The 27,880-nt window shown below is 41.0% G+C and overlaps 1 protein-coding gene across 4 annotated transcripts in view; it reads left to right on the plus strand.

Moving 5' to 3' along the window:
• Positions 1 to 27,880, plus strand: part of prelid3a (PRELI domain containing 3A) — a 60,509-nt gene that overhangs the window by 17,539 nt on the left and 15,090 nt on the right. For 2 of the 4 annotated variants that reach the window (XM_060824493.1, XM_060824492.1), the window contains exons 5-6: positions 2,302 to 2,404; positions 16,662 to 20,191. In XM_060824493.1, the coding sequence (XP_060680476.1) occupies positions 2,302 to 2,404; positions 16,662 to 16,823 (265 nt within the window). In that variant the 3' untranslated portion in view covers positions 16,824 to 20,191. Of the gene's footprint in view, positions 1 to 2,301; positions 2,405 to 11,851; positions 11,936 to 16,661; positions 20,192 to 27,880 lie in introns of those variants that run through there. The other 2 variants (XM_060824494.1, XM_060824495.1) reach the window with 2 other exon arrangements.

Here is a 27,880-nt window from a genome sequence, read left to right on the forward strand (position 1 = left end):
CACATTGTTAGGTTGTAGCTGTATTGAAACAGCATGGCCAGAATGCGGCATGTTCTGGAACACAAGTCTCCAGTACTGTTGCCTGTTGTGTTCGCACTATTGGGTGCTTCCAACCATTTCTTGATATCACGTGGAGTGAATTTAGTTGGCTGAAGTCTGGTAACTGTAATGCTGGGAACCACTGGAGGAGACTGAGATGGATCAACCACTTGGCACTTCCGGCTAAATGTTGTTGCAAATATTTCAGCTTTGTCTATGCAGTGATGTGCTGGGCTCCCCCATCATTGTAGGTGTCTGTAGATCCATCTCCTTCCATGAATTGTTTAATTGTCCACCACCATATATAGCTGGATACACATGACTGCAGGTCTTAAATCTGATCCATTGGTTGTGGGATCACTTAGTTTGTTTATCACTTCTTGTATATGCTGTTTGGCATGTAAGTCATCCTGCTTTCTGGCTTCGCCAGGTTGACTTCCCAGTTTTAGGTAGACCTAGCTCTGCACTTATCTAGGTTAGATTAGATTACTTACAGCGTGGAAACAGGCCCTTCGGCCCAACAAGACCACACCGACCCGCAGAAGCGCAACCCATCCAGACCCATTCCCCTACATTTACCCCTTCACCTAACACTACAGGCAATTTAGCCTGGCCAATTCACCTAACCTGCACATTTTTGGATTGTGGGAGGAAACCGGAGCACCCGGAGGAAACCCACACAGATACGGGGAGAATGTGCAAACTCCACACACAGAATCCCCTGAGGCGGGAATTGAACCAGGGTCTCTGGCGCTGTGAGGCAGCAGTGCTAACCACCGTGCCACCCACTGCGTGCCCTCTTGCACTCTTCATTGAACCAAGGGTTGATTCCCAGCTTGGTAATGGTAGAGTGGGGGATTTGCCAGGCAAATGAAATTGCGTTGGAGTATGATTCTGTTGTTGCAGATGGCCCACAGCATCTCAGTCTTGATTTAATTGCTCTGAAGCATGTCCCATTAATGCCACAATGTGAAGTAATATCAGTATGTCTCCACAAGGACTATGCAATTGTCAATTTAATCAATACTGTCATCTACTGATGCATCTGAGGATGAGGGCAATTTATTTATCCCTGTGTTGATTCCCTCACTACCTGCTGCAGACCCAGTCTAGCAGTAGTGTCCTTTAAGATTGGCCAGTTTGATCAGTAGTGCTGCTGCTAAGCACCCTGGGTGATGGATATTGAATTCTCTCACTCTCGGTGCTTCCTTCAAGTGTTGTTCAAAATGGCCGAGTATTGATTCATCCATCAAGCAAGGATGGGACATGGTAATCAGCAAAGGGCTTCCTTGCCCATGTTTGACCTGACGCCAGGAAGCATCACAGTGTCTGGGGTTAATGTTGAGGACTCTCCAGACAACTCCTTCATGACTGTATGCCACCTTTACTCAGCCTATCCAGCTGTGGGATGGAATGTATCCAAATTACTTCAACTATCCATTGTACAGTGATGGTGGTATCTGAGTATGACTCTGTAAGGTGTGATTCAGTGAGTATACACATGTCAAGTTGTTTCTTGGCAAATCTGTAAGATAGCTTTTCCGATTTTGGCTCTCACCCTCAAAGCAGTGCCTACAGGGCTACTTTTTGCCCTGTTGTTTTGGTGCCTAGGTTGATGTCAGATGGTCCATCTGGTTTCATTTCTTTTTTGAGGTTTAGCAGTGATTGTTACATCTTGCTAGGCTATTTCAGAGGGCAGTTTAGAGTCAGCCACACTGGGTCTGGAATCATATGAAGGCTGGGCCAGGTAAGAATATCTGATATCCTTCCTGAAAGGACATCAGTGAATCAGATGGGCCTTCTGACAATCGACAATGGTAAGGGCATCGTCATCATTCCAGACTTCTAATTCCCGAATTTGTTTATCATTGAATTCAAATTCCACTATCTGCCGTAATGGGATTTGAACAGTGTCTCGAGAACATTTTCTGGATTAACAGTCTAATGATAATACCACTACACTATCACATCCCCAAAATGCCCTGCCAATGATGCCCACATCCCATGAAAAAATTTAAAACAGTCTAACTTTAGATGATTCAAATTGGAAATGATTCTAAATTTGTAAATAGGATTTTGAGAGAGAGAGAGAGAGAGATTAAGACTAAAATCAATTAATATTATGTGTCATAAACCAATATTTTGGATTATTAGGATATACTTTTACTAAATGCAAAATCATTTTGGATATAATGTCAAGATATTTTAAAATGTAAATGATTTTATATAATATTTTTGCATAATCTTAACATTGACTTTTAGGACCATTTTGACCCAGGAGGCAATAATCACAGTGAAAGGAGTTATCTTAAGTAGCTATTTGGAAGGGTTAATGGCCAACACAATTTCTGCCAATGCAGGAAAGGTATGTGCACAATTTTATTTACATCAGTGTCTTTTGAGTGTACGTAATGCTGCAGCCATTCCAACTGGGAATTGAATCTTTTGCAGTCCAAGCGCTTCTAATCTTTGGTTCCAGAATAAATGACAAATCACCGCTATCAATAATCGAAATGCCTGTCTTGGGTGAGGCTTTCATTGTCTCAATGTGGCAGTTTTCACCTACTTATAAGGAAAATTAGATGAACAAGCTATGTTCATTAATTCCTGCTCTGATCCCCTGGCTTCCTCCTCCTGTCTGAAAATATTGTTGGACACTTCCTAGTTCTTTGTTTGATAGTGGGACCCTGATTATTTAATCTTCGTCAGTTGAGTTCCTGACCTCCTCCAAATTGGAAATGAGGGATCTGTGAAATACAGTTGTATTTGGACAATTTGTAACAATTGCTGCTGGGCTCTGATTAGCATGACCTCTTAGCTGCAATGGAATCAGTGAGTAATTGTGAAATGAGTGGCAAGTAAGTCTTAAAACATATTTGCTGGTTTGTGATGTAGATGTTAGATACTATGTCAAATTTTTACATCATTGTGATGTCCTTGCATATTGTTAAATGTGACATGTATTCACTCATACAGACAAAAGTTGATCCCTGATCTATCATGTTATTTACCACAGGAACAGGTGAGGACCTCAAAAGTTATTTTATAACACCTAAAAATGTTGGTAAACTAACTTTCACTTACCATCAACCAACTAACTAGCCCTGGACTGAGATAATAGCTGGGGATTTGAGTCCATTTCGCATTTAATACTTGAGACTAGGAGCTGCTGTTTCCATTCAGGCTTTGGAGGAAATACTGTTTTCAGGTGATATTCCCTGCTGGTAATGTCTGAATAGTTATGGAATAACGTTAGTGGTGACAATGATAGTGGAAGATCATTTAAATCAAACCAAATATGATTCAATTTCCATTGGCCAGCACCAATCCACAGTTATACGCTCTCCTTAAGATAGGCAAAGAAGAGGAAAAATATCCTGGGAATTCCACCTTGAACCTTTCAGAAAACTTCAGAAGAAAGCTTCAGAAGATCACTGCAACAGATGGTGCTAATCACAAGTAGTCACATCTATCTACTGTAATAGCTTACCTTCTATTCCCTCAAAGTTTTCAGCTCTGACTTGCAACTCTGCAGTGAATCCACGATCATTACACATACTGGCAATCTAATCATTTACTCACTCTGTTCCTTTGTTTTGCTGGTAACTTTGGTTCTCATCTGCCTGTTTAGTATGAATAACTTGTCCATCAAAAATAGAGGCTGTTTCTCTACCATTTCTAGGATCTCAATCATATAACTTTTGTGAAGTCTATATTTTTGCAGCTTAAAAAATGTAAAAGAGGAAGTTTTTTTGCCTATCCACAAATGTTCTACGATTAGGTGGACAAAGTTAACAACTACACAACACCAGGTTATGGTCCAACAGGTTTATTTGGAAACACTAGCTTTTGGAGTGCTGATGATGGATCAGTGCTCCAAAAACTAGTGCTTCCAAGTAAGACTGTCAGACTATAACCTGGTGTTGTGATTTTTAACTTTGTCCACCCCAGTCCAACATGAGCTCTTCCACAGCTAAGATTGGGTGTCATTCTTTTGATGGTCCTTGGGGTATTCTCCACCTTGCTATCAGCACAATTCTTGATGTTGCTGTACACAAGGTGCTGTTTGTCACAATTTTTCTATAGCATTTTTTTGTTTTGTGTTCAACTGTCCTAACTATTCGTCATACTCTTAATTTGCATTTGCTATGGTCTCTAATCTGTTCCACAGCTTTAAGCCAGTACCATAGCACTATATGCATATGCATAGATTTATCCTACCTCAAGTACACTGTGGTGCACTGAAAAACGCTTGCAACATCGAGCTCGCGCTCAATTAAATGATCAACATGTTTTTTTACTTCTCTTATATGACGTGGGCATCGCTGCCTGTCATTTATTGCCCATCCCCAGTTGCCCTCTGGAAGGTGGTAATGAGCTGCCTTCTTGAATTGTTGCATTCCATGTGCGGTTCCACATTACTGTTAGGGAGGTAATTGCAGGATTTTGACCCAGTGACAGTGAAATAAACATATCACCATTCCTAAGTCAGGATGGTGAGTGGCTTGGCAGGGAACTTGCAAGTGCTGGTGTTCCCATGATCTGCTGTCCTTATCCTTCTGGATGGAAATGGTTGTGGGTTTGGAAGGTGCTGTCTAAGGATGTTGGAGGATTTCTGAAGTGCATCTTCTGGATGCTACTGAGTGTTGGTGCTGGAGGGAGTGGATGCTTGTGGATGTAGTGCCAATCAAGTAGTCTGCTTTGTTTTGGATAGTGTCCAACTTCGAGTGGTGTTGGAGCTGCACCCATCCAGAGAAGTGGGACGTATCCCGTCACATTCCTGACTTGTGACTGGTAGATGATGGACAGGCTTTGGGGAGTCCAGAGATGAGATTCTTGCTGTAGTATTTCTCACAGTGACCTGCCCTTGTTGCCACTGTGTATGGTGAGGCCAGTTGACTTTCTGGACAATGGTGACCCTCTAGGTGTTAATAATGGGAGATTGAGTGATGGTAATGCCATTAAACATCAAAGAGGTGATGGTTAGATGGTCTTTTATTGGAGATGGTCATTACCTGGCATTTGTGTGGCATGAATGTTATTTGTGGCTTGCCAGCCCAAGCCTGGATATTAACCAACTATTGTTGCATTTGAACATTGACTGTTTCAGTAACTGAGGAATTGCAAATTATGATGAACATTGTGCTGCCTTAGCGAACCTCCTCACCTCTGACCTTTATGATGAAGCGGCTGGAGATAGTTGGGCCTAGAACACTACCCTAAGGAACTCTGCAGAGACATCCTGAAGCTGAGATGACTGACTTCTATTGAAAGATATTGTGAAACCTGAAAGGGTTCAGAAAAGATCTATAAGGATGTTGCCAGGGTTGGAGGATTTGAGCTATAGGAAGAGGTTGAACAGGCTGGGGCTGTTCTCCTTGGAGCATTGGAAGCTGAGGGGTGACCTTATAGAGGATTACATAATTATGAGGGGCATGGATCGGGTAAACCGGCAAAGTCTTTTCTCTGGGGTCAGGGAGTCCAGAACTAGAAGGCATAGGTTTAGGATGAGAGGGGAAAGATATAAAAGAGAACTACGGAGCAACCTTTTCACGCAGAGGGTGGGATGTATATGGAATGAGCTGCCAGAGGAAGTGGTGGAGGCTGGTACAATTGCAACATTTAAGAGGCAGTTCGATGGGTATATGAATAAGAAGGGTTTGGAGGGATATGGGCCACGTGCTGCCAGGTGGGACTGGATTGGGTTGGGATATCTGGTCAGCATGGACAAGTTGGACCGAAGGGTCTGTTTCCATGCTGGACGTCTCTATGGCTCTATGACACTGGCTATCTTCCTATGTGCCAACTATGACTATAACCAGTGCCTCCTAATTTCCATTGATTCCAGTTTGCAAGTGTTCCTTGATGCCACACTAGGTTGAGTGCAGCCTAAATGTCAAAGGCAGTCAGTCTCACCTCACCTCTGGAGTTGAGCTCTTTGGCCTTTGAACCAATTCTGTAATGAGGTTAGAAGCTGAGTAGTCCTGGGTATCTGGGTATCCAGTGAGCAAGTTATTGTTAAGCAGTTGCTGTGTGACAGCATTGTTGATGACATCTTCCATCCCTTTATTGATGATTGAGAGTAGACTGGAACAGTAATTGACCAGGTTGAATTTGTCCTGCTTTTTGTCCACGGGACGTACCTAGGCAATTTTCCACTTTGTCGGGTAGATCCCAGGGCTGTACTGGATGAGCTTAGCTAGTTGGAAGTTTACAAGAATGACCCTGCAGATGAAGGGCTTGTCATATGAGGAGTGCTTGAGAACTCTGGGTCTGACCTCAATAGAGTCTGAAGGATATGGGGGGCTCTCATAGAAACATAGAAATGCTGAGAGACCAAGTCTAAGAGGATCAAGGATTACTGGGAGAAGGCAGGATTATGGGGTTGAGAAACATATCAACTGTGACCAAATGATGAAGCAGCCTAAAGGATTGAGTGGCCTAATTCTGTCATATAGTTTATGGTCTTATTAACAGGGCTACCACCTTCTATCACTTTCAATCACTTTTTTAAAAAAAAAAGAACTAGATTGGTGAGTGTGGATGCTGAGTTCCATAAACTCTGTTGGAATTCTCTAATAACTGCTGCCTTTTCCAAATGACCAAACTACAAATATCTAGTAGAACCTCTGATGTAAAACATACTAGACTGTGATTTCCACTTTCCAATGTACTTGCTTTTAAAAAATTGTTGGAACCATGTGAACTCCCTCTTGTCTGTGGGAGCATTCCCAGGACTCAACAAGTAGTTTAGACAGCTGCATCAATACAGTGGTTATTTTCCTATTCTGAAGAGATTACAGTCTGCCAAATCAAGTCATGACAACTTTATACCAACATCGTTCTTCTTTTAGCATTGCATCTGCCAATCAGCTGGATCAGCAGAAGCAGGTAAAAACAATTGTGAGGCCGATTTAAAAAGGATCTGTTTGAGAATGTTTCTCACGATCTTAGGACATCACAAGGGCTTAAGAGAAAATAAACACAAGGCTGACCCTCTGTTGCAGTTCTCGAGGATGGTGTGTGGTTGGACATGCAGTTTTTTGTATGAGATGTTAAGCCAAGGCCATACCTGCCTACTCAAGTAGCTGTAATAGATCTCATGGCACTAGTTTGAAGGATAGTGTGGGCAATAGATAATATGGTCCGCACATGTTGATGCTACAGTCAAGAAAGCACAACAACCCTTCTAGTTCCTCAGGAGGTTAAGGAAATTCAGCATGTCTGTAAAGATTCTTATCAATTTTTATCGATGCGCCATAGAAAGCATTCCATCCAGATGCATCATGGCTTGGTAGGGCAATTACTCTGCCCAAGGCCATTAGAAACTCGTGAGAGTTAAGAACACAGCCCAGTCCAGCATGCAAGCCAACCTTCTATCCAATGACTCCATCTACACTTCTGGCTGCCTTGGGAAGGCAGCCAACATAATTAAAGACTGCTCCCATCTCGGTTATAATTTCTTCCAACATCCTCTGTTGGGCAGAAGATACAAAGGCTTAAAAGCATTAGCCAACAGATCCCAGAACATAATCTCTCAAATTTTAAATTTAAATGTTAGACCTGCTCTTTATGCCGTAACATTCCATTCCTCATTCTGTTCTATACACTAATCACTTTGAATGATATGATCTGCCTGTACTGCACGCAAAACAAAACTTTTCACTGTACTTAAGTACACATGAATATAATAAGTTAAATTAAGGACTGTTTGCCCTGGAGCATAGGAGGCTGAGGTCTGACCTTAGAGATTTATAAAACCATGAGGGACATGGGTAGTGTGAATAGCCAAAGTCTTTTTTTCTCAGCGTAGGGGAATCCAAAACGAGGGGGCATAGGTTTAACGTGAGAGGAGTAAGATTTAAAAGGAAATTGAAGGGCAACTTTTTTCACAGAGGGTGGTGAATGAGTGCCAGTGGAAGTGGTGGAGGCAGGTACAAATACAATATTTAAAAGGCATCTACATGAATATTAAGGATTTAGAAGGATATGGGCCAAATGCTGACAAACAGGACTAGGTGCTGCATGGGTTTCCTCCAGGTGCTCCGGTTTCCTCCCACAGTCCGGGATGTGCAGGTTAGGTGAATTGGCCATGCTAAATTGCTCGTAGTGTTAGATGAAGGGGTAAATGTAGGAGAATGGGTCTGGGTGGGTTGTGCTTCGGCAGGTCAGAGTGGCCTTGTTGGGCCGAAGGGACTGTTTCCGCACTGTAAGTAGTCTAATCTAGTCTTAAAAAAAACTGTATAGAATATCTGGGCTGCATGGATGAGTTGGACCAAAGAGAAACTCTTTTTCTGTGTTGTATAACTTTATAACTCTCTCACTGAGCACAAGTCATCTGTTGTTTCCTACGTTTTAAATAATGACGACATTTCAAAAGTACTTCAGTGCTGAAAGGTATCTTGAGATGTCGAGTGGTGTCGAAAATGTATTATATAAAAATGTCTGTTTTTCTTGCTTGCTTTATTTGCAGTCAGTGAAATAGTTTTGAAATGGAGGCATGCTGTAATGTAAGAAACATGGCAACCAATGTATGCAAAGTAGGACCCCCATATACATCAGTAGGATACTGATTTTAGATGTGAGGACAGGTATGGTTGTTTTGCTAAAATGATATATGGCTCAAGCATCTACAATTCTATGAACAGTTTTGTATTGGCATTGGAGGCAATCCAGAGAAGGTCCAGTAAGTTGATTCTGAGTAAGGGAATGATTTTGTAATGAAGAGATGTTGAATAGGTTAGGCTTGTACTTGGGAGTTTAAAATAACAAAAATAAGAGATGACTGTATAAAGTTATGAGGGGTAAGTGTGTAGGAGCTGTTTCCCATTGTGGAAGAATCTTGGGTCAGAGGGCGTAATCTCAGAGAATCCGTTTCATTTGAAGATGAGAAAGAACTTTGTTTCTCAGAGGATAGTGAATCTGTGGAATTCTTTACTGTCAACATTGTGTCCTTAAGTATATTCAAGCATGAAAAGGAATTTTAATCAGTAAGGCAATCCAGGTTTATGGGGAAAGACAGTTGAAAATGATCAGATCAGTCATGATCCCATTGAAAGGTGAAGCAGACTCAATGGGGGGGGGGGTTTGAATGGATCACTTCTGTGTCTATCTCTTATTAGCCAGGACATTGGAAGAATTCCCAATCTCTTCATAATATCATGGTATTATTTGCATCCACCTTGAAGCGAGATTTGATTGAATGTCTCAGCACCTTCAACAATGTGGCTGTCCATTAGTGCTGCACGAAAGTGTTCACCTAAATCTTGTAACCATTCAGCATATCCACTGTACCCTAATAGAAACCAGAAGAACTGCAGATGCTGTAAATCAGAAACAAAAATAGAAATTGCTGGAAAAGCTTTGGCAGCATCTGTGGAGAGAAATCAGAGTTCATATTTTGGGTCAGGTGAATCTTCCTCAGAATATTCTCTGAACTTTTCCAGCAATTTTTGTTCTTGTACCCACTCGACCTGACCCTTTGCTTTGGAATGTACTGAGTGAGGTGCTCTGCAAATGCAGATCATTTAAGAATTTTTGGATATTATAAAGCTGTTTTGATTTCATTTTAATAGGCAACTTCTTTTTTTTTATCTGATGGCTTGTATTAATTTCTCGTCCTTTTGTGTGACTCCCATTTGCCATCAAACCTGCAGCTTTCCCTACCTATTAGCATCATATAATCAGTATTACCCAGAAACCTCCCTGTCTTTTGAAATATTTGCCTTTCCTAAAATCTGACCTCTATATTAAACTGCCTAATAAATATAATTATAAAGATTACTTGCATGTAGATCTAATGCTATTTCAGAACCATTGTCAGAGTTTGGTAAAGAATGGAAATAAACCAACTTGCTTGATGTGGGTTTGATCACAGAGCTGGAAGGTTCATTTTCAGATGTTTCATCACCATACTAGGTAACATCATCAGTGAGCCTCCGGATGAAGCACTTGTGGCATGTCCCATTTTCTATTTGTGTTTAGGTTTCCTTTGGTTGGTGACATCATTTCCTGTTCTTTTTCTCAGGGGTTAGTAAATGGGATCCCAGTCAATGTGTTTGTTGATGGCATTCCAACTGGAACTCTGTTTCGAGGATTCATTAACCAACGCACTAAGACAGCAGCTAATGAACTTGAAAAACCCCATACAGACATCAAGCAAAACTATTGTCACTTACAAAATACCTTGCAAGAACTGTGACGAGCACTACACTGGACAAACAGGCAGAAAACTAGCCACCAGGATACATGAACACCAACCAGCCATAAAAAGTCATGAGCCACTCTCACTGGTATCCTCACATACAGATGAGGAAGGACACCACTTCAAGTTGGACAACACATTCATCCTAGGACAAGGCAAACAGAGACATGCACGAGAATTCCTAGAAGCATGGCATTCCAACCGGAACTCTATCAACAAACACAATGACATACATCCCATTTACCGCCCCCTGAGAAAAAAGAACAGGAAATGCCTTCACCACATGAAATGACGTCACTGACCCAAGGAAACCTAAAAACGTAAATAGAAAGCAGACCATGCCCCCAGTGCTTCATCTGGAAGGTCACTGATGATGTTGCCTAGTATGGTGATTTAATATCTGATAAATGAACCTTCCAGCTCTGTGATCAAACCTACATCCAGAACCTCAACCTGAGCTACAAATCTTCTCAAAACTAGCTAAAACCAACTTGCTTTTTCAGATAAACTACATTTTCTCCCATTTTTAAAAAAAGGAGAAAACAATACTGAATGTTCAAAGCTTCAAGCTTTTAGAATTACCTGAGCTACAAATCTTCTCAAAACTCACTTAGCTGATGAAATGTACTTTGCAATGAAATAAAGCAATGAACTGTGGATGCTGAAAATTTGAAATGAAAGCAGAGTGCTGGAGAAAGGTAGCAGGTCTGCTAGCATCTGTAAAGAGAGAAACAGAGTTAATGTTTCAAGTCTAATGAACTTTTGTCAGAAAAGTTAGAGGTCTGTCAAGAACGTAGCAAATAACTCACTTTTTTTATATAGAAATGTCTTGAATGCATTGGTATTATCCCTCCCTCTGGGCCAGAAGGTCCAGGTAAAAGACCTACTTGTCCTGAAGGTGTGGCATATTCAAACAGGTTGATGAAATTAACAATTCTGAAGAAAGGTCACTGGACTTAGAACATAAACTTTGTTTTCTCTACACAGATCCTGACTGACCTGCTGAGTTTTTCCAACGATTTATGATTTTGTTTTGAAACATTAACTCTATTTCTCTTTCTATAGAAACTGCCAGCTCTGCTGAGTTTCTCCAACACTTTCTATTTGTGTTTAATACTTTACGGTATAATAGATATCATTGTCTCTCTGTATGCAAATTTAATTAATTACAACTGGAATGGTTATTTGGGTAATGATATTCTTTTCTATAGAATCTATGTATGAAACAGATGGAATTATTCTTTTGTTAATCAACTTGGTTGAACGTGTTAGACCGATAGTAAAGGTGGGACTTTAGTATGGAGTTTCTGGTCTGTAGGTGGAGACGGTACCACTGAGACACACAGACCCTTTTTTGCAGGAAGTTACTTGGTAATATTTTGTGACAGATTTAATTCACATTGTTATGATTTAACATGAATGTTAAATGCACACAAAAATACCAAGATTCAACATTTAAAGGACTACCAGAGAATTTATTTAGGTCCTTTTTATCTTTTAATTATTTTTCTCTGAGTAATCCTAAAGAAACTTATTTTATCATATAGTGAAAATATTGTAAACCATCTGTTCTTCTGTGTGTGATATGACTCTTCTGTGTTGCTCTAGGGGTGGGATGCTATTGAATGGATAATTCAAAACTCTGCTGTTAGCTAACAGCTCTCACTTCTGCATATTGCACTTCTCTCAGTGGTAACTATTTATTTATTTATTAAGAAGCCTAACAACCCAATGGTATTGTGTTATGTGGAATGTTTGTATAGCTTGACTTGCTTAGTTTTTTTATGTTTTTCAACTTGCTGTGTTATTTTTTTTGTTGATGTACAGATCGCTTTGATTTTTTTCAGCTTTTTTTCCCCTAAGTGTTGCATGTTTGATGAGACTCTTTGATTATAATATAACTTATTTCTCCTTTATTTAAAAAGCCCAGGGCAGGTCATCTTGGGACAACATTCGTAGCAACAAGGCTGCTAGTCAGTCCTGAGCTGTCCTGCATTGCAGTTTATATGCCTCATTAACAAGTTCACATCCACATGTATCAATTTCTTGGTAATTCAGTAGCCATGAATAAAGCACGTCGCCATTAACTATATGCAACACTGATGCACACATAAAATTCAAATAGTAACAGCTTTCATCTCAGCAAGAACCCTGGCAAATTTGTCACCTGAAGAGGTTACAATGAGTTCTTCAATGGTAGAGGACACTAATAATAATCTGAAAGTACTGTGTTTTAGGAAGAGAAGAAGTGCTAACTCTCGAAGCTCAGTGTGACACTGTAATGATCTGGCTCTCTTAAAATTATTCCAATACCTGCAGGAAATATCCACCTTTGGTTGACTGTTAAACCAGGTTTTAGTTCAAGCACTAAATAGTAAAGAATATGAATTTCATTCCCAAATCCTTTTAGCAGCTTGTGATTTGATCTTGTATGATTCTGTAGGAATATTAGAAGCCTACTTGCTGTTTTTCTGTCTACTGGCCATTTCATAATTGCAACTTTTGTTTCACAAGTGATTTTTTTTTTCCCCATTCACAGGATGTGGGTGACACTAGCAGTTTTGCCCATTTCTAATTTCTCTCATGAACGTTGTATAATCTGCTTTCCAAAGTCCAAGTAGTGGGGATATTCTACTGTGCTGTTAGGAAAGGAGCTCCAGGATTTTGACCCGGCAGCAACAAAGGAAAGTCGATATTGTTCTGTCCTGGAGAGGAAAACTAAATGTTGAAGTTACTGGATGGAGTGCCAATCAAATGGGCTGTTTTATCTTGGATGGTATCAGGAAGTGAGTCAGATTGCCTCAAGACCAGCATCAATGATGTTGGGAACTAATTAAAGGGGAGAAAGGTTCTGGAAAGGGGTGCATAGACTAACAAAAAAAACAAAAATGGTATTGTAGGGCAAGTGTTCATATGGAACAGTGACTGTAACCTGGTAGAATTTAGAATTCAGTGTGAGTGAGAGAAATATTGGTCAGAAGCAACGGTGCTAAACTTGCATAAGGTGATAACATAGGGACAAGGGCACTGTTGGCTAGAGTGGAGTAGGAAAGGAATTTAGTGGAAGAGATTTTTGAGGAACTATGGCACTCCTTTAAGAAAATAGTTTATTAATTGCAGCAAAGATATTTCCAAGTAAGGAGGAAAGATTCGGAGAAGGGAATACGCTAACCATGGTTAACCGAAGGAGTTAATAATGGAATCAAATTGAAAGACAAAAAGCATACATTGTGGCAAAGATTGGTGGTAATGGGAGGATTGGGAAAGTTTTAAAAGCCAATAAAAGATGACCAAAGAATAATAGCAAGTAACATAGAAGAAGACAGTAAGAGCTTCTTTAAATATACAGAAATGAACAGAGAAGCCAAAGTGAATATCGGCCCCTGGAAGAGTGAGGCTGGAGAAATAATAGGGAACAAGTCAATGACAGAGGAATTGACTAAATACTTTGCATTAGTCTTCATGGTAGAGAACACTAATAATAATCTGAAAATATTAAATAATCAAGGGGTGAAAGGAAAGTTGTGTGAGGAATTAAATACATTAAATATCATAGCATCCCTACAGGGTAGGAAGAGGTGATTCAGCCCATCAAGTCTACACTGACCTTCTGAAGAGATTCTCTCCTAAACCCATTCCTGTAACCCCAAATGGGGTTTTACTATGGTTAACCTACGTAGTTTGGACACTTGGGGCAAATTAGCATAGCCAGTCCAACTAACCTGCACATCTTTGGACTGAAAGAGGAAGCTGGTGCACCCGGAAGGAATCCACACAGACACAGGGAGAATGTTCAACCTTCACACAGACAGTTGCCTAAGGCTAGAATTGAATCTAGGCCCCTAGCAATAACTGACTCCTTGATTAATGCAATCCAACGTCTTCTTTTTCAAACTCACTGTTTCCACTACCTCCTGGGGCAGAGAGAGCTACAAAGTCACACAACCCTCTGAAAGAAAAAAAAAGTGTTTCCCCTACTTTCTTTCCTAAACATGCAGCCCCTAATTTTGAAACGGTTCCTACTAGTTCTGGAGTCACTCACAAGATAATTCATCCTTTCCATGTCCAGGCTTTTCAGGATCTTATTCACCACAATCAGTCACCTCTCAGACTTCTAAACTCCAAAGGAAATGGACCTAATCTGTTCAACCTATCCTCAGCACAATCCACTCATTCTGGATTTCATTTTTGTAAACCTCCTTTGAACTGTTGATTTGCTCTGTTGGTCACAAAATCAATTGAGCTTGTCTGTTATACACTGGTTCTGATGTTTGGTATGCACGTTTGCTGTGTCATAGTTTCACCAGGTTGGTCCATCATATTTAGGTATTACTGATGCTACTGTTGGCATGTCCTCTGCACTCTTCATTGAATCAGAGTTATCTCCCAGTTTGGTGTTAATGGTAGATGGACACATGGGGCCAGATTGCAGTTGGTTTGCAGTTCTGCTTATGGCTTCCTAGTTTTGAATGACTAGGCATATTCAAAGTCTGTGCTGCACAAAAGAATGGTGTCTTCACATTTTAACATTTTTGAATCAAAGTTTTGTCAATTAAATCGGGCACTAGCATTCTAAAGGATATTTTGAATACACCTGCTTCTCTCCTGGATTTCAGCTTTAACTCACATTAGCTGCAATTTGTTTAAATATTTGCTTGGGTGTCTTGTATTTTAATTGCTTGTGTATTGGATTTCTGTTGCAGCTTCCTTCTACTTCCTCAATCTTGGGTATTGTACCATAAAGCTGATCCCTGGGCCTTTCCACCATGTGGAATATAAATCAGTGAATTATATCAAACAAACTGTGTTTTCTATGTTCTGAGTAATCCCTTGACAGGACCATCCTCAGAAGTTAAATTTTAGCACAATCGCGACTTTCTTTTGTATCTTTTAAAATGACTCTTTCTTGAAATAGATAATAATAGCAATTTTGACTCAACTATTATATACCTGAAATTGTGTCCTTGGAGCAAATCAAGTGCCCTCTAGTGGGTGGCCAGGAACTGCATTATGTTTCTGCAAAATGTAGGAATGCAAAATATCTTGTCTTAAACTCATACAGCAGAGAAACAGATCCTTCAGTCCAATTAGTCCATGCCGACCAAGTTTCCCAAACTAAACTAGTCCCGCCTACCCGTGTTATCTCTCCAAACCTTTCCTATGCATGCACGTATTCAAATGTCTTTTAAACGTTGTAACTGTACCTGCATCAACCACCTCTTCTGGCACTTCATTCCACATCAACCACTCTCTTAGGGAAAAGACCTTGGCTATTCATCTTATTCAAGTCTCCCATGATTTTATCAATCTCTATAAGGTCACCCCTCAACACCTATCCTCTAGGGGCTGAATTGAATGCAAGAGTAGGAAGGTTATACTTACATTATACAAGGCCTTTATTAGACCGTATCTGGAGTACTGTGTACAGTTCTGGTCACTGTACTTATGGAAATATATTAATACATTGGAAGCAATTTAGAGAAAGTCTATTAGACTAATACCTGGATTGAGCAGCTTGCCTTATGAGGAAAGGCTAGACCCTGGAGCTTCTGGAGTTTAGAAATAAGGGGCATGGATAGGGTGAATAGTCAAGGTCTTTTCCCCAGGCTAGGGGAGTCCAAAAGTAGGTGGCATAGGTTTAAGGTGAGAGGGGAAAGATTTGAAATGATCTAAAGGGCAACATTTCAACACAGAGAGTGGTGCATGTATTGAATGAACTGCCAGAGGAACTGGTGGAGGCTGGTACAATTACAACTTTAAAAGACATCTGGATGGTTATATGAATAGGAAGGATTTAGAGGGATATGGGCCAAATGGTGGCAAATGGGTTTAGATTAATGGACGAGTTTCCATGCTGTACATTTCAATGACTTTTTCCTGGGACATTTTTCACTCGAGTAAGGTCTGCAGATACTGGAGATCAGAGTCGAGAGTGTGGTGCTGGAAAAGCACAGCAGGTCAGGCAGCATCGAGGAGCAGGAGATCGACATTTCGGGCTGGAGCCCTTCATCAGGAATGTTTCCTGCTCCTCAGATGCTGTGCTTTTCCAGCAACACACTCTCGACTCTGAAAAATGTCCCAGCCTATTTTTAATAACTCCAACCCTCCATTCCTGGCAACATTCTGGTAAATCTTTTCTGAGTCCTCTCCAGTTTAATGACATCTTTCCAAAAGCAGGACTGGTGCTCAGTATTTAGACATAACACCATCTTAACAAAAATTGATAAACTATTAAAATTGATAAAATTGATAAATGCTGGTAAGTGGAGTTGAAATGCCCATCAGCCATGATTGAATGGCGGTGTGGACTCGATGGGCCGAATGGCCTTACTTCCACTCCGATGTCTTATGGTCTTACTCAGGAATTGTATTTGCTGTTTTGTTTTCTGCATAATGCCTTATTTATGTTTGCTTTCAGGGCTGCAAAGCAGTGGAGTGCGTTCTAGGCAAGGTCAATGTGGAGAATGTTGTGTCTGCCCAAAGAAACATTGGTGACTTAATGACCACAGCAGCTGCCAAGGATTTATGGGTAGCATATTGCTGTGTCATCCTTGGACTTCTGTTTGGGAGATTCACTTAGTCACTGGCATCCTGACTTTAAGGTGCAACTCATGTCTTTTTTCAGAGAGAAGATTATAAACAACGAAGTTGACATTGAATATATCAAACAGCATTGAAATCATTTCAATTTCTAAATTTAAAAAAACCAGCAGACAAGCCTGCAAATGTGGGATGTCACATTTGTGGTTTTTATGAAAAGTTGCATTTTGTGACGTTTTTCACTTATGAAGCCTCCAGATCGATATAGGTATATCACTTTGATATTTATTTTAAAACATTATTATCAAAGTGGAGATGGAGGCAATGGACAAAAATATACCCTTGAATTTTGCACACTGTCTTGCACTTGGTACAATACATTGAACTAATACTTGAATGTGGAGTTATTAGAGTTTACCTTTTGGCTTAGGCTATGAATAAAATGAAGTGTATGTATTTCAGGATTATGTTTACATCGTCTTGCAACTGTAGATCAGTAAGTTTTATGAAGTAAGTTTTTAAATCAGTGTGTTTAAGTTGGAATTTGGGTCTGTATATTTTTGTATAAATCCCATCCAGATGGGATGTAGGTGGTGTGGGCTTTGACCTGAGATCCTGAAACATGCTATTAATACCTCAATCCTGAACACGTTTTAAAATTAATTTTTGTAGTTATAAATGTGAACTTTAATCATTGTCACTGTGATCAATAATTCACAAATGGCCGGTGTCAAGTGGTTATGAAATATAAAGCTACTTTTGTAGCAGTTCCACCTCAGTCATATCTGGATCATTTCCTTCTGTCAGGACAGGTCTCTTGCAATGGTCCCACTTAGTGAGGTGAAAGGATTATTGTGCAAATCTGCTTTTGTAAACTTCTCTACCACTCAGTGCTTGGTGTTCGAACAACTTTTAATTACTTCCAAAAAGGCTGATATGTTTCCAAAGCTTTTTGTCTTGCAATAATGGGGCTTAAACGGCAACCCTTTCACGCAAACGGTCATGTGTGTATGGAATGTGTTACCAGAGGATGTGCTGGAAGCTGGTACAAAGGCATCTGGATGGGTACATGAATAGAAAGAGTTTAAAGGGATATGGGCCAAATGCTGGCAAATGGGACTAGACTAAATTAAAATATCTGGTCGGCCTGGATGAATTGGACCAAAGGGTCTGTTTCGGTGTTGTACATGTCTGTGAATCTATAATCGAGACAAACACAGGAGTGCCGAATTTCAAACAATCATCTTGAACCACTGCAGTCCATGTGGTGTAGATATACCCACAGTGCTGTTAGGATGTTCCAGGATTTTGATTTAGTGACCGTGCAGGAACAGCTACATGCTTCCAAGTCAGATGATAAGTGACTTGAAAGGGAACTCAAGTGGTAGTGTTCTTATGTACCTCCTGCCTTAGTCCTCCCAGGTGGTAGAGATTGCAGGTTTAAAGTGTGCTGTTAAAGAAAGCTTGATGAGCTGCTACAGTACATCCTGTTGACTGTGGGCACTGCTGCCATTTTGTCAGTGATGGAGAGAGTGAATGTTGAAGATGTTATCAAGGGTATCAATTGAGAAGCCAAGTCAAAGCAGCCTGATGTCAAGTTTCTTCAGTGTAGCTGGAATTGCACTCATCCAAGCAAGTGGAACATATTCCATCACATTTCAGACATGCCTTTGTAGATGTTGAGCAAAGTTTGGTGAGTCAGGGGGTGAATTACTTAGAGCAAGATTCCCATCCTCTGAACTTGTTCTTGAAGCGGGCATTTATACAGGAGCCTTGTTTAGTTTGGGTCAGTGGTAAACTCAGGATGTTGTAAGTAGGGGATTCCATGGTAGTCATGCTATTGAATGTCAAGGTGAGATGGTGATTGCCTGGCATTTCTGTGGCGTAAATGTTACTTGTTACTTATGAACTGAAGCCCCAATGTTGTCCCATTCTTCTTGCATATGGGCACGGACAGTTTTAGTGTTTGAGGAGTCGTGAATGGTGCTGAACGCTGTGCAATCATCTGTGAACATGCCCATTTCTGTCCTGTTGGTGGAAAAAAGGTCATTGATAAAGCAGCTGAAGGTGGTTGGACTTGAGGTACCACCTGAAGGAACACCAGCAGCAGTGTCCTGAAACTCAAATGATTGACCTCCAACAGCCAAAACCCTTATCCTTTGTGCTAATGTGATTGTAGCCAATGGAGAATTCAATATGTTTATCCATAATTGGACTAAGGCTGTAATGAGGTCAGGAGCAAAGTACCTTGGTGCAACCAAAAATGAGTGTAAATGCATTATTACTGAGTTACTGCAACTGGATAGTACTGTCGATGATGCTGTCATTTTACTGATGATGTACTGTGCAGACTGATGGGGCAGTAACTTGCCACATTAGATTTTTTTTGTGTGGGCAAAATGGCACACAGCCTGACCATGATCTTTGTTTGCAGAATTCAAATGATTGCAAGCGCAATTCATTTATCTTGTTCACTGTACCATGCAATAAGTCCACTTTTGGGGCTGAAAAGTGTGCCCTTTTACTTCAAATTACCCTGGAAAGCCAAAGGATCTCAAAAATTCTGCAATTCACTGGCTATACAAGTAGTATTTCCCCCTGCTGCCAGTTCAAAAAGCCATTCAGCGTACCATTCAATTGAGAAACATTGTATGAATTTCATTTCCAATGCATTGCCAAATACGTAGGTCGTGCATCCCAAAAATTAGTTGATGAAATTAATCAGCACATTCCAATCTTGTTCATGATGCTAGCTCAACAGAAAGCTGTGAACAAATTTTCTACTATTGGATGTGAACCAGTTGGCAAGCAATTGTGCATGTGATAATTGCTATATAAACAACCAGTTTAAAGTAATCCATTGAACTTGTAATATAATAGAAGTGATATACATTCATGATTTAGATTAGATTCTCTAGTGTGGAAACAGGCCCTTCGGCCCTACAAATCCACACCGCCCCTCCAAGGAGAAACCCAATCAAACCCATTCCCCTATATTTACCTGACTAACACTGTGGGCAATTTAGCATGGCCAATTCACCTCACCTGCATATCTTTAGATTGTGGGAGGAAACCAGAGCACCCGGAGGAAACCCACGCAGACACTGGGAGAATGTGGAGCTTGCGCATAGGCAGGTGGGAATCAAACCCAGGTCCCTGGTGCTGTGAGGCAGCAGTGCTAACCACTGGGCCACCATGCATGCACTGGGACTTTTCTTCTGCAAACAAAAGGAATATGTCAAATACTTGTGCTTTTTTTAAATGTCTGGAAGCTTGGGAAGCCTGTAGTTTTCTTTGTGGCAACACCTCCATCAATTAACTTTACAACTAATCGACGCTTTTTTCTCCAGTATCAATTGTGATCGCTTTAAATTCGGTATTCTTATATTTGTCCCTGATGATGCAAAATAAAAGGCTTTGGTAACCTGTTTTTTTTTCAGCGTTGTTCCAATTCCATCCCAATGATTTTCTCGTAATTTATTTTAATTCTAATTTAAATGTTCAAAATATTTAGTAGAATTTAGATAGTCTGTTAATATTGCTGCATTTTAGTACTAACTGAAATGTGCTGAAAAATAAAGAATATTTTCTCTGAAATAGTCCTGTTATTGCTGTCAGCTAATGTTGGTAACTGCATTGAGTCAAATAGCATTCTTGCCAATTCTTTGCATAAAAATGATTAAAAATAAAAGCAGAAGAGCAAATGGTTAGGATGATGTGCAAATTTTGCAGCAGAAATGCACATGTTACATGAGCAGGAAAAAGACATGGCAGATGGGGATATAATGGGGGGGTTATGCATTCTGGCAAGAAGAATGAGAGGTGTGCATGTCATTTAAATGGAAAAAAGACTGCAGAAAGCACAGAACAGAGCAATTTGAGAGTTCTCACCTATGACTCGCAGTAAGCTAGCAATCAAGTTCAGAGGGTCAGACCACATTGGAATATTGTGTGCAGTTTTAGGCCCTATATGTCAGGAAGGATGTACTGGACCTGGACCATCTTCAGAGGAGGTTCCTGAAAATAGTCCCAGGAATGAAAAGTTTAACATATGAAAAACATTTAAGGCCTCTGGATTTATATTCAATGGAGTTTAGAAGGATGAGGGGGGTTCTAATTGAAACATACAGAATATTGAATGGCCTGGACAGAGTGGATGTCTGGAAGATATTTCCATTGGTGTGAGAGATGAGGACGTGAAGGCATAGCCTTAGACTAAAGGGAAGACCTTTTAGAACAGCGATAAGGAGAAACTTCTTCAGCCAGACAGTGGTGAATCTATGGAATTCATTGCCACAGAAGGCTTTGGAGGCCAGGTCATTGAGTATATTTAAGACTGAGGTAGATAGGTTCTTGACTGTCAAGAGGATCAAGGGTTACAGGGAGAAAGTGGAGAATGGGGATGAGAAATTTATCAGCCATGATTGAACAGTGAAGCAGATTTGATGGGCTGATTGGCCTAATTTCTGCTCCTGTGTCTTATGGTCTTACAGGGTAGGCAAATAGCATATTGACCTTTAATTTCAAAGGGAATAGAATATAAAAGTAGGAAGGTTTTACTCAGTCCAGTGTATGATCTGTAGAATTGACCACATGCAGGGCTGTTGGTGGTTGAAGACTCAACTTAAGTAAGTTATTGCAAAGTTTGTGACTCCCTCCTTTGCCTCTGTGTACACAACGAAATCTTGGGTTGGCACATTTGATGTAGGATGCTTCTTTATTTAGGTTTGGTAACAAGCTGGGGACATTCATAAATCACTAGGGAGATTTATCCTTTTGAGGAATTCCCTGTGTTACTGCTGACTATCTGGACGTTTCCTGCAATGGCTGATTCTGGGTAAAGAAACTGTTTCAGGAGTCTTGTGTCTGGCATATGAGCAGCGTTTCCTGTCCATTGGTGCTCGTTTTGAGTGACTATTGATAGTCTGAAAGAGAGACAGCGAAAACACTGCAGTTAGACTACCTTTCTTGCCATCAGATTTGGAAGATTTTTCATGAGGGTGCTGCTGTGGTAATTCGCCAGTGTTTTCAGGTATCTACTATAGGTTGTCCAACTCTCCAAAACATGTTGGAGCATGAGGATCACTGCTCCTCAGTAAAACATTTCCTTAGTCTTGGATTGCACTTCCTGATATGGTCTCCTGTGCCTTAGCCTAGGCCTCTGGATGAATACATAATATAATTCATGACAATACCACTATCTCCCTAGGATAGACACAAGATTTTAGGATTATTGCTACACTGCTAGCATTTACCTGCCAATGTAGAAAATTGTCTAGGTATGTCCTTTACACAAAAAAACTGGACAAAATCTATCCAAATCAATGACTATTCCATCAGTCTACTCTCAATAAAGTGATGAAAGATGTCATTGAAAGTGCTATCAAACAGCACTTGTTTTGCAATAATCTGCTCACTGATGCCCAGTTTGAGTGCAGCAGGATCCTGACCACTGTATAGCTTTGGTTCAAACATGGATAAAATGGTTCAATTTCTTGAAGTGAGATGATATTGACTGCTTTTAATGTCAAGATCACAATTAACAGTATGACATCAAGGAGTCCTAGTAAAATGGGAGATGAAACGAATTGTGGAAATCTCTGCTGGTTGGAGCGTACCTGGCATAAAGAAAGATGGTTGATGGAAGTCTGTTGTCTCAGCTCCAGGAGATCTCTGCAGGAGACAAATCTGATAGAATTATTTTTAGCAATGTAATGAGCAAGTTAGATAGAGGATAACCATTAGATGTAATCTATTTGGATTTCCAGAAGATGGAGTTCAATGTAGGTAAGTGTGAAGTGATTCACTTTGGTAAGAGTAACAAGAAGATGGGGTACTGGGCTAATGGTTGGATACTTGGTAGTGTGGATGAGCAGAGGGATCTTGGTGTCCATGTACACAGATCTCTGAAAGTTGCCACCCAGGTAAATAGTGCAGTGAAGAAGGCATATGGTGTACTGGCTTTTATTGGTAGAGGAATTGAGTTCCGAAGTCCTGAGGTCATGTTGCAGTTGTATAAGACTCTGGTGCGGCCGCATCTGGAGTATTGTGTGCAGTTTTGGTCACCATACTATAGGAAGGATGTGGAGGCAGTGGAAAGTGTGCAGAGGAGGTTTACCAGGATGTTGCCTGGTATGGTAGGAAGTTCGTATGAGGAAAGGCTGAGGCACTTGGGGCTGTTTTCATTGGAGAAAAGAAGGTTTAGGGGTGACTTGATAGAAGTGTACAAGATGATTAGGGGTTTAGATAGGGTTGACCATGAGAACCTTTTTCCACGTATGGAGTCAGATATTACGAGGGGCATAGCTTTAAATTAAGGGGAGGTATAGGACAGATATTAGGGGTAGATTCTTTACTCAGCGAGTTGTGAAGTTCATGGAATGCCCTGCCAGTAACAGTGGTGGACTCTCCCTCTTTATGGGCATTTAAACAGGCATTGGATAGGCATATGGAGGATAGTGGGCTAGTGTAGGTTAGTTGGGCTTGGATCGGCGCAACATCGAGGGCTGAAGGGCCTGTACTGCGCTGTATTTTTCTATGTTCTATGTAAGATCTTTGACAAGGTGTCGCACAGAGGTTACAAAATAAGATAAGAGCCCATAGCGTTCGGGGCAATGTACTGGCATGGATAGAGGATTGGCTGACTTACAGAAGGCAGAGAGTGAGGATGAAGGAACATTTTTTGAATGCTAGCCAGTGCCTATTGGAGTTCCACGAGGTTCAGTGTTAGGACCACCATTATTCACATTGTACAATAAATGTGGAATTGACAGCATTGTTTGCAGATGACACAGGTGGAGGGACAGGCGATTTTGAGGCAGTGGGAAAGCTGCAAAAGGACTTTAACAGGCTAGGAGAATAGGCAGAGAAGTGGCAGATGGAATACAATGTGTGAAACTTTATAGGAAGAATAGAGGTGTACACTATTTTCTAAATGGGGAAAATACCACAAAGGGACTTAACAGAATCCTGAACCAGGACTCTCAAGGTTAGCACGGAGGTTCAGTTGGCAGTTAGGAAAGTAAACACAACGTTTGCATTCATTTCAAGAGGGCGAAAGAGCAGGATGCACTGCTGAGGTTGTCTACAGTTCTGGCCAGACTGCATTTGGAATATTGTGAGCAATTTTGTGCCCTCAACCTCATGAAGGATGTTCTGGCCTTGGAGGGAGTCCAGAGGAGATTCACAAAAATGATCCCAGGAATAAAGATCTTATCATATTAGAAACAGTTGAGGACTTGTTCTGTACTTGAAGGAGTTTAGAAGGATGACGGGGATTTCATTAAAACTTATAGAATACTAGAGGTCTGGATACAGTGGGCAAAGAGAAGATGTTTCCACTAGTAGGTGAGCACAGCCTCACAGCAATCCTTTAGAATTGAGATGAGAAATGTTTTTAGCCAAAGAGTGATGAATCTGTGGAACTCGTTGCTGCCGAAGGCTGAGGAGGCCAAGTCATTGAGTGTATTTAAGACAGAGAGATAGATTCTTGATTAGTAAGGGGATCAAGGGTTAGGGGAGAAAGCAGGAGAATAGGAGTGCGAAACATAACAGAGATAGGGGAGAAGACTCCATGAGCTGAATAACCTAATTCTGCTCCTATATCTTATGGTCTGAGACCAAATTATTTTTCAGACGAGAGTCAAGCAAGGCTATGTTATCACACCAATGCTTTTCCTGATCTTCCTTGCTGCAACGCTCCGCCTCATCCTCAGCAAGCTGCCCTTGGGAGTGAAGCTAATCTCCAGAATAAAATGGAACCTGCTCAACCAATGCTGCTTACAGAACAAATCCAAGATTGTCTAATCTCTGTTATTGAATTATGGTGTGTAGATGCTGCTTATGTCTACGCATACTCTGATGGCTTGGAACTTGGCTTCGTCAACAACTCAATAAATTAACAAGAATTGAAAAAATCAGGTCAATGACCCTTTATTTCATGCATATGCAAGACAGCCAGTCTTCATTGAATCCCTACAGTGTGGAAACAGGCCATTAGGCCCAACAAGTCCACACCGACTCTCCAAACAATATCCCACCCAGACCCATTCCTATTCTATTCGTTTACATTTCCCCTGACTTATGCATCTAACCTACACATCCCTGAACACTATGGGCAATTTAGCATGGCCAATTCACCTAACTTGCACATCTTTGGACTACGAGAGGAAACTGGAACACGCAGAGGAAACCAATGCAGACATGTGGAGAATGTGCAAAATCAGTTGCCTGAGGCTGGAATCAAACCTGAATCTCTGGTGCTGTAAGCAGCAGTGCTAATCGCTGAGCCACCATGCTGCCCACAAAGTGTAACACAAACTTATACGCTCCCACACTCACACACACACCCTCTCACAGACTTACACCCCTTTACACTCACGCTTACACATATACACATACTCTCTCACAGACACTCATAACCCCCTCCCTCCTCCACACACACACACACACACACACACATGCACACAACCACATATAAGTTTATGGGGTGAATTTTTAATTACACCATTTCATTTTATTTTACTCAAATCTGCATGAATCCATGTAAGATTCTGTAAATCCCTTTTTTAGTTTAGAATCAGTCTGAACACTGGGCCACAGACAGCCTCACACAGGGCACCTCACACCTTCAGTGCATTATCTGGGCCAACATGGCACCTATTGTTAAAATACTCTTGAGAATGTCACTTTCAGAAAGTTCTGGGATTTACATATGAAAGAACTGAAACCAACATACCCATTCTAAAAGAAGAGAGACTTAACAAACAATCCCAGTATTTTTCAATATATCATTTCAGTTTCATCACACTGTAACTGTTTGCTATAAATTCTGTGTCCTATGATCTTATACTCCACAACCACCTGATGAAGGAACAGCGCTCCAAAAGCCGGTGCTTCCAAATAAACCTGTTGGACTATAGTTTAGTGTGGTGTGATTTTTAACTTTGTACACCCCAGTCCAACTCTGCCACCTCCAAATCACCACTATCATAAACTCGGGTAGATTACAGAAACTTTCAATTTTTATGTAAAATATCACAACATACATATTACAATTTCCACAGTTCTCTGTCCGGGTGTCTAACATTGTCTGCTGTTTTCCCACAGTTTTTACATAGACATTGCCTGTATTTAACACAGAGCCAACTCTATTTTGCTAATAGAGCAGCTCCTATCCTTTTAGCTAGCCTCCATACCTCTGTGGTTGCCACTTTTACAATCTGACTGAAACTAATTGAACACCTTCAGACCTGGGTTCAATTCCCGCCTCAGGTGACTGACTCTGTGGAGTTTGCACATTCTCCCTGTGTCTGTGTGGGTTTCCTATGGGTGCTCCGGTTTCCTCCCACAGTCCAAAAATATGCAGGTTAGGTGAATTGGCCATGCTAAATTGCCTGTAGTGTTAGGTAAGGGGTAAATGTAGGGTATGGGTGGGTTGCGCTTCGGACTTGTTGGGCCGAAGGGCCTGTATCCACACTGTAAGTAATCTAACAACAACCTATCACATCACGAGAGAATATTGGCCTTACACTAAACATTTGTCAGAAAAATGCAACTTCCAGTCTGTCTCTGCCACTTCCCAACCCTGGCCCATCCCCACTTTCAAAGCCCAAATCAAGCCCTTTGACAACATTACCACTTTCCATATCTTGGGATTCTGCTGTTAAGGGCAAGCATCGATGAGATTCAACACTATCCTCATTGACCCAGGGAAGTGTTTGATTGCCTGAGAAAGTGAATGCTTGAAGACTTGGAGTTCAAACCAGGCACTAAACTTATGGTTTAGAGAGCAGCAGTGATATGCATCCTCTTGCACGCCTGAGATGTGGACCATATACAGTAGATACCTGGAGAAGGAGGACCACTGCTGCCTCTGCAAGATCCTGCAAGTCCATTGGCAGGACAGGCATTCCAATGTTAATGCTCTCTCTCAGGCCACATCCTCAGCATTGAATTACTGACTTACTAAAGCAGTCCCTCTGGGCAGGCCAAATCATCCACAAGTCTGGCATTATAATCCAGAAACAAGTGCTCTACTTGGAGCTTTGGCACAGCAAGGCACCCTCAGGAGGGCAAAAGGAAACACTTCAAGGAGACCGTCAAAGAAAGGGTAAGAGACCCTGGCCCAAGACCACTTGAAGGGGTTGGAGCCAAGGAAATTTAGGTCATTGGATCCAGAACTGGCTGAGAGGCAGGGACCAGAGAGTGATGGTCAAAGGGTGTTTTTATGACAGGGAACCTGTTTCTGGTGGGGTTTCACAAGGATTAGTGTTGAGGGCACTTGCTGGTTGTAATATATATGACCAATTAAGACATCAATACAAGAGGGTTGATCAATAAGTTCATGGATGATATGAACATTGGTACAGTGAATGACATTTGATAACAGGAGGATATAGATGGGCTGGTCAGATGTACTGTTCAGGGGCAAATAGAGTTCAATCCAGTGACTGTGAGATGATGCACTTGGACAGGACAAACAAGGCTGGGGATACTTGGTTCAAGGTGATGTCACTATGGTCCTACTGATGTGACTTAATGTGAGCTCACCACACCTCAGGGGAGGGGAGAGGTTCAGAAGGTGTCACGGTAACTTCAGCTGGTAACAGGAACTGAATCCATGCTGCTGGCATCTCACTGGATTGCAAACCAGTCATCAATTAGCTAACTGAGCTAATCAACCTCTGATGCATGTCAGAATTTCCTCAGAACCACTCCGTATTAGAAACATTAACTCTGTTTCTCTCTCCACAAATTCTGCCAGACCTGCTGAGTTTCTCCCGCACTTTGTATTTGTGTTTCAGATCTTTGGAGTCCCAATATTTTGCTTTTACTTGAGGTTTTGCAGCTGCTCTGAAGGGCTGACATTAAGTGCAACTACCATGACTGGCTGCATTACATTCAACAGAGTGTTTCAGAGTAAGCTGAAATAATATAAGGATAGAAACTAAAAAACTTTCACCTATTAAGAAGTGAAACTGTTGCTGTCTTTCCAGAACTCTGCAAGCATTTCCCCAAAATACTTCCAACATGAAAAAAAAATCACACATTGAAACAGGAATGACTCATAGGAATCGTAGGTCGATGCTGAGTGCA

Source organism: Hemiscyllium ocellatum, chromosome 4 (genome assembly GCF_020745735.1).
Source record: "Hemiscyllium ocellatum isolate sHemOce1 chromosome 4, sHemOce1.pat.X.cur, whole genome shotgun sequence".
NCBI classification, from domain to species: Eukaryota; Metazoa; Chordata; class Chondrichthyes; order Orectolobiformes; family Hemiscylliidae; genus Hemiscyllium; species Hemiscyllium ocellatum.